This window comes from Podarcis raffonei, chromosome 6 (assembly GCF_027172205.1).
Source record: "Podarcis raffonei isolate rPodRaf1 chromosome 6, rPodRaf1.pri, whole genome shotgun sequence".
In the NCBI taxonomy this organism is placed as follows: Eukaryota; Metazoa; Chordata; class Lepidosauria; order Squamata; family Lacertidae; genus Podarcis; species Podarcis raffonei.
Window position 1 is genome coordinate 50,859,151 of NC_070607.1, and position 10,696 is coordinate 50,869,846.

Here is a 10,696-nt window from a genome sequence, read left to right on the forward strand (position 1 = left end):
AGTGCATGTGTGAGAAACTTTCAACTAATGCTTATGACAGCATTCTACATTTACACCACTGTTCTGAATTAGTATTTTATTATGATGCAAGGGAATTTAGGGATATACTACTCAGCAATAGTAAAAGATGGTTATTCTACTATGCATGCCTGTTCTTGCTGTTCTTTTGCTATGGTTTAACACCTGGTTACTAATAATGCAGGAGTAATGAAATGAACGAGGGACACTGGTGGCGCTGTGGGTTAAACCACAGAGCCTACGGCTTGCTGAGCAGAAGGTCGGCAGTTCGAATCCCCGCGATGGGGTGAGCTCCCGTTGCTTGGTCCCTGCTCCTGCCAGCCTAGCAGTTCAAAAGCATGCAGTGCAAGTAGATAAATAGGTACCGCTCCAGCGGGAAGGTAAACACCGTTTCTGTGTGCTGCTCTGGTTCGCCAGAAGCAGCTTAGTCATGCTGGCCACATGACCTGGAAGCTGTACGCCGGCTCCCTCGGCCAGTAAAGCGAGATGAGCGCCGCAACCCCAGAGTCGTCCACGACTACACCTAACGGTCAGGGGTCCCTTTACTTTAATGAATGAAGATGGGACAGTGTATTCCAAATGAGACTTTACCTATATGGCTTTCTATTGGAACTGTTTGGCCTTGCCCAGTCTATTTGCAAATATGGGATAATGAGCTCCGTGGTCTTATGATTAAAAACTATAGGCTGTTCTCATGTGCTCCCTACTGAACAGGCAACAGCATTTACTGCTCAACATATGTATCCTATCTTGACACAAGTGCTCACAGCAGCTTATTCAAATTTGACAAGTGTAAACATTTTGGATAGTATGTCTTCTTGTTAATAGTCCTTATGGAAGCGCCATGCTTCTCTAGTTGTTTTAGAACAGCCACTCCAAACTTGAGTAGTTGCTTCAAGTCTTGTTTCGGATCAGGAACAAAGCACTAGTTTTATATATTATAACAACTGTTTCGTTTGCAAAAAGTCTTCCTCTTAGTGAAGTTTAAGAAAACATCCTCAGTTTTAACTGCAGCCCCAATTTGGCCAGATGAGTTTAACTGGAAGGTAGCAGTACAGCTGAACCAACAATTATTTGATGTTGCCTTTTATCTAGAACATTTAAGTTCTACTAACCACAGCAGCCTGTGTGGCTCAGACTTTCTACCAAGCCAGAACTTGGAACACAAGTTCTGACTTAAGTCTGCCCATTCCAGGGCATAACAGCAACAGTCGCTACTCCTGTACTATTCCTTCATTACAGGTAACGAGTTCTCCATGACAAAGAGCATCTGTAGGGGTCAATGTGGTTACCTATTTTAATTAGTCAATAATATGCACAAGCCCTAGTTTTCATATCTCAGACACAGACCAAGAGACTGCTGTCCATCCCAATTTAGATAAGGCCGCAGAAGCAAATTCCCGTTACTGATGTTAGCTTCTCTTACCATCTGAAGTTGTGACAGAGAGCCATTCTATATTTCATGGAATCATTGGCAGAAGGAACCTTTTGAGATAATCTACAGATTTCAAATACTATATACCTCCTAAAATACAACAGGAAGTTTAGTTGCAGATATCCTGCAAGTGTTCCTGCTTGTAGGTAGGCTATGGCAGCAAGTCCCATTTAAAAAGAGCTGTGTGTAGCTGATGTGTATAGGATCACACTGTGAGGGGGCACCTAAATTAGCTTTTAAAGTATAAGAAGCTACCCAGTTGTGACGATTTTAATCAAACCATTATCTACACCAGTGATATCCAATTAGCCAAGTACTGCAGATCCCTTGTTTTTCAAAAGCCAAGTCATGGACCCCCTACCATTGAAAATTTTGATATGTCTGGTAGCTTTTGTTACGCGAATGGAGCTGCGGACCCTCTATCATCCACAGGCCACCAATTGTGAACCACTGATATACACTGACCAGCAGTGGCTCTCTGTGGCTTCAGACAGGCCCTAGCTAGAGATGGCAGCAGTTGAACCCAGCACCAATGCATGCAAAACAGATTCTCTACCATGGAGCTGCAACCCATCTTCTGGATTTAATCATTATCTCATCTGTTTATATGCTGGAAGTCACAGGTTACATGTATTAAAATATGCTGTAAAGAGAGATGCACAAGGACTTTAAAACTTCATGGATGCATCTACTCCCTTGGTCTATAGTTGGGGATGGGGGAAAATTGTAAAGGGAATGAGGCAGACAGAAACATTCCTCACTGTCAGGACCTGCCTGCACAGCTCAGTTCCTGGTAGTAAACTGCCTTCCACTAATTCAGCTCCAGCTTTTTCGCAGTAAAATACAGGCATTCTTAGTTACTATCATCCCAGGCCCAGAAGCACAACCTCCTTCCAATATCCAATCCTATAAAGTGCACAACAAAGGTAGCCCGTTGCCCTCCCTACTTTCTGATATTGATTCTAGCTAAGTGGCCCATGTTTCCTATCTTCAGCTATGTGCACATATCAAACAGTTTCTACTTCCTGCTACTCTATTAAATAGTTTTAAGCTTTTGGGTGTGGGTGGGGAATCTAAAGAGATGATGATTGAATCCAATAGGATTAAATCACCAAGTATTATATAGCGCTATGTATACGTTTCACCATACACTGTTTATCCTCAAATCTTACAAAGTTTTAGTACACAGCAGCAAGGATCCTTTTTTAATTGATAAGAACAGTATTTGTATGGGAGAAAGAATATATACTGCAAGCATTTGAACAAGAATACAATCTAGAAACCAGATTATCAGAGTAGCTTGATCCAACTATTCTGCCACAATAAGGTCTTACAGCCCCCATAAGTGCTTTTGTAGCCACTTCTTAGCCCTATAAGGAATTAAACAGCCCTTGGTAGAAAGTGCATGTTGTATCACTGTCAGTAGCCCAGCTACTGATGGGCACCTTAGCTACACCCAAGATGATAATTGCTCATGACTATTTCCATACACCTTGATGCACAGTACTAGATACCTTATCATTTGTTTACTTCAAAACATTAAAAGCCTCATTTTCAACACACCTCATACTTTGTGTATCTGTTGTCTGTATAGACTAGGGCTGCATATTCTCTTGGGAAACATCAGAAACACTAGATTTAAGATAAGCACTCTGGTCTTCCATCAGTAGTTTATTTGGTTTATTACAAATGATACAGGCCAGATAGCCAGCAACAATTAAATCCACTTTGATATATCAGTCTGTTGCTTTTATCCTATCCTAGATATCAACCCCATGCACCAACCCCATTTCTTAAGTGAGAGTGAAATATTTATTAAATTGTTTAAAATTCTGTACACAAAGCAATAGGTTAGAGAGTGGGCTCAGCGGATGCCTTGATGGATAATGCTACTCTTGGTGCTGCTGTCTTTCTCCTTCTTACGGGCTGGGTCCAGCTCGAAACACCGCCAGAGCCTCAGTGTTTCATCTGCTGCTGCTGATGCCACTGTGGACCCATCTGGACTCATAGTCAGGCTTAGCACTCTAGCTGTGTGACCTGGGGAATATTAAGAACAAAGGTGTGCCATTTCCAGCAGACAAGTGGAAGGAACAATGCATGTGTGGCTGTTTCCATTATATGAAGGCAGCAATACCCACAAATTAGAAGTTGGCTAAATCTGGTACTTCAGCCATTTCCATACCATCTATCTGAACTCACCTTTTAACTCTGTGACCTTGGACATGGATGGGTATTTCCATACCACGAGCTGGTTCTGGGCAAAGCCATGACCAGACACAAGTTCTTTGTAGTTTGTAGACCAAAGTACTGCACACACCTGTCAAAAAAAAAAATGTGAGTACCAAGAGCCCAAATACATGCTCATGTATAAATTGAAGAGACTGAGCATCAGCTTAGTATCCAATGCTGAACTGCTCTTTATTTTCCATTGAGAATACTAGGTGAACATACCTGAGACTGTGCATCCACTGTATTGAGGCAGGTACCCGAGCACACACTCCAGATCCTTATATGCCGGTCACTTGTTCCACCTCCTGTTGCCAGCACATTGGACTGCCATGGACTCCAAGCTACAGCCTAGAAGAAAGGTGTCTTAGGTTAATCTTCCCTATTGCCAGCAACATGTCAAGTGCCTCCTACATAAAGAACTACTTACCTTAACAGCTCCTTGATGCTGTGTGAAAGTCTGCACAGGCTGAAATGATCCACTATCCCCTTGGATGCTTGGCCAGACATTTACCAGGTTATCATTTCCTCCACTGGCCAGATAGCGACCATCAGGTGACCACTTGAGCCCACACACTTCTTGCGTATGGCCAGCAAGTGTTGCCACATGGTGCTCTGCCACACGAACATCATGATGATGAATGTGACCGGTCCGTGACCCGCTGTTAAGAGAGGCATAAGATTTAGTATATAAACCCAAATTCAAGTGCTAAGGACAACCAATATCATCTCTTCACTTAGGAAAGAAAAAAAAGTTCCAGAGAATGCAGTTTTGCTGTACTCCTGCTGTTATATTTATATCCTGCCTTTCCCCCCAGAACCAGGCCTCAAGCATAAATAAAGACAATAAAGTGATACACACATAAAAGATAATAAATGGAAATTAAACAATAATATTAAACTACATAAAAATATTTTTAAAAAACTAGTAGAAACAACAATACTATTAAAAGCCCTTTCCTAAAAAACAGTCAGTTCTCAGAAGCCTACTGGAGTAAAAGTCTTCACTTGCCAGCAGAAGGACAAGGAGGGAGCCAGGTCTGGCCTCTCTAGGAAGGGGGCTCCAAAGTCTGCAAGCAGCCATCAAGAAGCCCCACCCGCACCACCACCAAACATGCTTGTGAGGGTGGCGTGACAGAAGGGCCTCCCTCAAAGATCTCAGAGCATAGCCAGGTTTGTATAGAAGAAGAGTTTGGATTTGATATCCCGCTTTATCACTACCCGAAGGAGTCTCAAAGCGGCTAACATTCTCCTTTCCCTTCCTCCCCCACAACAAATACTGTGTGAGCTGAGAGACTTCAGAGAAGTGTGGCTGGCCCAAGGTCACCCAGCAGCTGCATGTGGAGGAGTGGAGACACGAACCCAGTTCCCTAGATTACGAGTCTATCGCTCTAAACCACTACACCACACTGGCTCTCATGATTCTCATAGAAGAATACAGTCCTGCAGATAGGCTGAGCCTAAGCAAGTAATGCTCTCATGAATCCCTTTGTCTGGGATTTGGGCCATACCTGGATAGAATGTGGCTGTTCCAGCTCAGGGAGCTCACACGGGATGAGTGACTGACCATGTTTCGTAGACGCTTCTTCTGCTGGATGTCCCATAACTAGAATCACCACAGACAATAATTAGTACAACCATCTGGCTAAACTCGAGTATTGCCAGGGGGGTTGGAAATGGAGAAGAGTATATACAAAGACAAGCCCACTTTGCCGAAACCATTTAAAATCAATTGGAGAAATGCAACCAAGCCATGGCCCTCAAAGTCATGCCTCAACCACGAACATACCCACACTTCAGTAGTTCCCACAACCTGCCGGGTACCTGTTGGTAGCTCGTGGCCCCAAAGAGTAACCACACAACACAGATTTCTGCATTGCAGGGGGTTGGACTAGATGACCCTTGGGTCCCTCCCAACTCTTAAGATTCTATGAACTTCTGGTAGAGATCATGAGTATCTCTGTAAACCATGCCCCTTGGCAAGTAGTCAAGTCAACAATGCTTAATCAATTCATTAAAGAGGCATAACCCCTACCTGAACCTCTGCGTTACTTGTGCCAATTGCAAGGTAGTTTCCCTCTTTGATCCAAGACACAGAGGAGATGTAGTCATCTGGGTGTTCCATCTGCATGAGCTGGATTATTTCTCGGGACTCGTAGTTCCACAGATACACTGTTTTATCCAGAGCCACAGCCAGGAAGTTGAGGGCGCTCCAGTCGATGAGGTTCAGATCTAAAACAATAGATGAATCGCCACTAGCCCCTTCCTCCTCTGCACACCTCCCCACCCCCCATTGTAAGGCCTGACATGGCTCCGATTCCTCTAACAACCCCTCCCTCTCCACCCACAGTAGCCAAGGCAAATACCATATGGAGGCATAAGTCTTCTGCAACATGTTACATCATCGCAGAACTGACAGGGATCCTATAAAATACAAGCACTGTAGCTACTTACAGTAGTCGTTGCGGATGTCTGGGGCATCCAGAATACGGTCTGACATGGAGGCTATGTATCTACCATTCTTCCGAGAGGAGCCTGGTGTGTTCTTCTGGCTGTAGAGCACTTTGAGATTGTTCTGGTATCCTGGGGTGGGGAAGAGTGACCATGATTACGCAGCCCAAACCAAAGTCAACCATGTATTTGCTTCCACTGTAGTTGACATAGATCTAGTTTCAACTCATTTACCCCAGCTGCTGAAAGGCCTAATAAGTCTTCTAACACATCTGGGTTTTCAGCTAATTCTGTCAAAATGCAAAGCAACTGCGGTAGGCCACCACCACACCATGAACAGATCAAACCATCTGCAAGAGAAGCTTCCTCCTCACAGGCACTGCACTTGAGGTATGCTGCTCTTTCAAGCTAAGGGTGCAACCCTTTGCATACATATGTAGGAGAGAGCTCCACTGAGGAAAATGGAACCTCCAAATAAACATGTACAAGAGCGCACTGCATCAAGGAGGTTAATTCTATTTTTTTTAAAAAAGGAGAACCCTAATTCTTCCCTGCTGCTGTTTCATGTGAAAGACTATGGGTTCTGGTTGGTGACCCGAACCAGCACAATCCTAATAGCTTGAACAAAATGCAAGCAAACCACCTTGTTTTACTAGCATAATACAGAATGACACAAGCGGCAGCCTATAAACCGGAGTCACTGCTAGGCTGCAGACTGGCAATACTACTTTCCTACCACCCAGGAAGGCATAATTGCCTTGAACAATTCTCACTCTGAAGTCACAGCATAGCAGGGCGAGGGTGCCATCCGCATGAACTAGATTATCCCACCCATCTGGCTGGGTTTCCTCAGCTACTCTGGGCGGCTCCCAACAGAACATTAAAAACACAATAAAACATCAATCATTAAAAACTTCCCTAAACAGGGTTGCCTTCAGATGTCTTCTAAAAGTCAGATGGTTGTTTATTTCCTTGACATCTGGTGGGAGGGCTTTCCACAGGCTGGGCGCCACCACCAAGAAGGCCCTCTGCCTGGTTCCCTGTAACCTCACTTCTTGCATGGAGGGAATTGCCAAAAGGCCCTGGGAGCTGGACCTCAGTGTCCGGGTAGAACGATGGCAGTGGAGACGCTCCTTTAGGTATACTGGGCCAAAGCCATTTAGGGCATCCTTTTAGAATCCTTGCTATTTCTACCATCTAAAAAGACCCTGATGTTGGGAAAGATGGAGGGCACAAGGAGAAGGGGACGACAGAGGACAAGATGGTTGGACAGTGTTCTCGAAGCTACTAAAATGAGTCTGACCAAACTGCAGGAGGCAGTGGAAGACAGGAGTGCCTGTCGTGCTCTGGTTCATGGGGTCACGAAGAGTTGGACACGACTAAACAACAAAAATACCTTCAGTGTCTTTCACCCACAAGGAAAGCATCTGGTCCTACCTTCAGGGGCATTCTGAGGCTTTCCACTCAGTCGCAGGATTTTTGCCTCTTCTACATCAAAGCCATTCAGGTTCATTGCCCAGGCCTTCTGATGCTCCTTGGGTTGGAAAAGCAGTCCCATTAAAAAAATAAAAATGAATTAGTAGTTTGTCATACAACAGGAATGGAAAACCTATTATCCCTCCAGATGTTGCTGACCTCAAATTCCCATCAGCCCTAGCCACATGCCATGCTGGCAGGGACTTATGGGAGTTTTGAGTCCCATAACATCTGGAAGGCCAAAGGTTCCCAGCTCCCTTGCTCTTACAGTATAGACAGCTAAGCAATTATAAGCCTGCAGGCTGACACGAGCAACAAGAGCCAAATCAGAGCTGGAAGGTTTGTATGGCATAACATCTTACCTCATCGTCACCCACACAAGCCAATATACTGTAAAACAGGAAGCAGGTGAAGATTGGTCAATCTTCTGTAATTTTATCCGCTAAACACCATCCTAAGATTGGAGATAAGAGTAAAGGGCAGCATTTCCATCCACCCTCACTGGCACTGGAGGGGGGATGAGGAGAAATACTACCTTTTACCTAAAAACTCTGATCTTGGATGTGATGCTTAACACTAAGATTGGATATACAATCTCTCTGCATGAACTTAAGAGATCCTCTCTAAAGAGCTAGCAGAGGTGCAAGCATACATGTGTGCTACCTGCTTGTGACAAGGGAGAGAAGAGGCACATGCATTTTCTCTCTTGTGGAATTGGTTTGGTTTGCCCTTCCTACTGCTAGAAAGCAACCCCTGGAAATGTGGACAAGTTCAAATCCAATCTTTGGGCTGAAATAGGCTCTCCTGCCCTGTATCACATAGCTTGAGTTATTTACTTAGCTACCCATAAATCACAGCCTAGGATTGTGTACTGGTCATTCTTGATTTTGTAGCTAATATGAGCAAAATGGCCTGTATAATAGCTGGGTTTCAGAAATCTAGCATGTATTATCACCTGTCTCTTTACAGCTGCTAACCTACTATCAGGAAGCCTGCTTTGCCAATTATTGGGTGTCAATATCTCCCTGCACCATTTCTATATGGCTTGCACGAGGAACAGTTCTTTAATATCACAAACTCACCTTCTTGGTGGGAGTATCATCAGAGGACTCCTCTTTTGTCAAGAGGAAGCTGGCCACATCCATTTGCATAGCGCTGCGATTAGGAATGTATCTGTCCCCTCCAGTTTTGTTTGGAGTGTTTTGTGCTTTAGAACCAGACTTGCCTACAAGATGGAGAAACAGCAAAAAATCTATTGCATCTATTGATAGATAAGTTTTGATTCATAGAAAGGAGTACTTCTGTGACTATTCCACAGTGCCATCAAGGGATGTAGTGAATAGGCCACTCCCAACATCTAGTTGGGGGAAAACCACAAGACAAGCTAATGACATATGCTAGGTCAACCCATAGCCTCAAACATTAAGATGTGTCCTCACCCTCATAAGATACAACAGGAGTCTTACCTGGTGTCTTGGAGGGGGTCTTGCTTGTGCTGTGAGGTCTGTTAGCTGGCTTCATGGGTGAAGGAGCTGTAGCATCTGGGGTATGTCCAGAGCTGGCGGCAGCAGCCTCCTTGGCTTTGCGCTGCCATCGGGCAGGAGGGACATTGGGAATAGGGGCATCTAGCTTCAACAGCCCGTGCAAGTCACTCTCAAACAGGAACTGTGCCATGTGAATAGGGCGCTGTGAGGATAAAGCCAGATAAAATAAATAGCAGCTGTAAACAAAAGGCCAACAGAGACCATGCAATACACATCTGCAGTAGGGTTGGGTGAGCACGCGTGTTATTTCCCATTCCCAGTCAGTTTGGCCTAGCCCTGAGCTAGCAAGTCTAAATTCGGATCAGATGGAGGCTCACACATTTGAATGCTTCTCTATATAGAAAGCTACGTTTTTCAAGAAAGGCCATATTGCACCCCCTTCCCATCAAAATTTACTTTTCTAAATGCAAAGGAACTCCCCGACTCTGCGCCCCATGCAACAGCATCGACCCATGGGAGCCTCCACCTGAAGACACAGGTTCTGCATCTAAGTGGAAACGACGTAGCAATAAGGAAGTTTCTTCGTACTTTACGACCCCCGGAGGTTTCCTGAAAGGGTGCACTGCTTTTATAAGATGCCTTGCGACCCCAGCCGTTTTCAACAGCGGCACTAAAAAGAGTGGCAGGGGTACCTTCTTTCTATCTCGGCGTGGTCTACTGCACCACCCATCCACCCAGCCCCAGAAGCTCCCCGTGCAGGGTGGGCAGCCCCACCCCGGGCCACGCGGCGGAGATGGGGGGCAGGAAAAAGCCCTACAGGCGGCGAGGAGATCGAGGGAAGCCAGGCGGGTAAGGAGAGGCTCCAAGAGCCACGCAGCGGGCCGCCTGGAGGCAAACAAACCGGACTCACCTTTTTTCTCGATCTGGAGGAAACTCTGCCGAGCCCTTCCGCCATTCACGATTTAAATTCGCCTCTCCGAGCAGCGATTGGCCGTTTCGAACGCGCCGGCCGCCGGGAAGCTGAGGCCAACGGGCAGCCTTCGTCTCTCTCATTGGCTCTCCGATGGCGAGGAGGCGGGGCTCTGCTAGGGCAGGTCTCTGGGAGGGAGCCGTGCGGCTCCATGGATAAAGCAGGGGCGTTTTCCTGAGTGCGGGCGCTTCCCATGATGCCTAGCGGCGGTGGCGGAGTGGGGAGGAGGGAGAGAAGAGGGCAGCGGGGTTGCCATGGCGCCGGACGCCGCAATAACGTTCCAAAATTCCAACCGAGGCTTGGAACCGCACGTCCGCTACGGCTCAGTCGCGAGAGGGCCGCGGAATGTTTCGCGCGTGCGCATCGCCCGCCGAGGCATCCCGGGTGGGTGCGTGTGGTGCGGTCAGAGCTCTCCGAAGTCGCTGCTTCCCTAATGAGCCGCCTGCGTCTGCGGCTGAGGACTCTGAGCCACGTGGTGGAATTCGTAGGGCGGATCCTGCCCAACTCTCCAATTTATACAGGGCCATTCGGGAAAGTGATTGCCTTTGGTCGTCTCTTCTTTCCCCCACCCCCCCGGGGGAAAAATGCAACAGGAGAAAGCTGCCTTGTATTGACTCAGGCCATTGGGCCACCTTG

At 46.2% G+C, this 10,696-nt stretch overlaps 1 protein-coding gene across 3 annotated transcripts; it reads right to left on the reverse strand.

Moving 5' to 3' along the window:
* Positions 1–3,104: 3,104 nt before the first annotated feature.
* CDC20 (cell division cycle 20) lies at positions 3,105–10,129 on the reverse strand. Of its 3 annotated transcripts, none has more exons than XM_053392767.1 (11): positions 10,001–10,129; positions 9,073–9,292; positions 8,689–8,831; positions 7,568–7,664; positions 6,134–6,262; positions 5,715–5,911; positions 5,191–5,285; positions 4,110–4,341; positions 3,905–4,030; positions 3,653–3,770; positions 3,105–3,490 (listed from the first exon to the last, which is right to left on the reverse strand). In XM_053392767.1, the coding sequence occupies exons 1-11, from the start codon at positions 10,043–10,045 to the stop codon at positions 3,318–3,320; spliced, it is 1,575 nt and encodes a 524-aa protein (XP_053248742.1). In that variant the 5' UTR covers positions 10,046–10,129; the 3' UTR covers positions 3,105–3,317. The 3 variants fall into 3 exon arrangements, with proteins under 3 accessions (XP_053248742.1, XP_053248744.1, XP_053248743.1); XM_053392769.1 differs by lacking the exon at positions 10,001–10,129 and adding an exon at positions 9,908–9,929; XM_053392768.1 differs by lacking the exon at positions 10,001–10,129 and adding an exon at positions 9,783–9,835.
* Positions 10,130–10,696: the final 567 nt, after the last annotated feature.

Excerpts from the sequence above, each read along its gene's own strand:
- CDC20 (XM_053392767.1), bottom strand. The coding sequence starts at position 10,045 with ATGGCGGAAGGGCTCGGCAGAGTTTCCTCCAGATCGAGAAAAAAG. Across the intron at positions 4,031-4,109 it reads AGCATCAAGGAGCTGTTAAG|GCTGTAGCTTGGAGTCCATG; the intron begins GTAAGTAGTTCT and ends CCTTTCTTCTAG. Across the intron at positions 3,491-3,652 it reads CAAGGTCACAGAGTTAAAAG|GTCACACAGCTAGAGTGCTA; the intron begins GTGAGTTCAGAT and ends AATATTCCCCAG.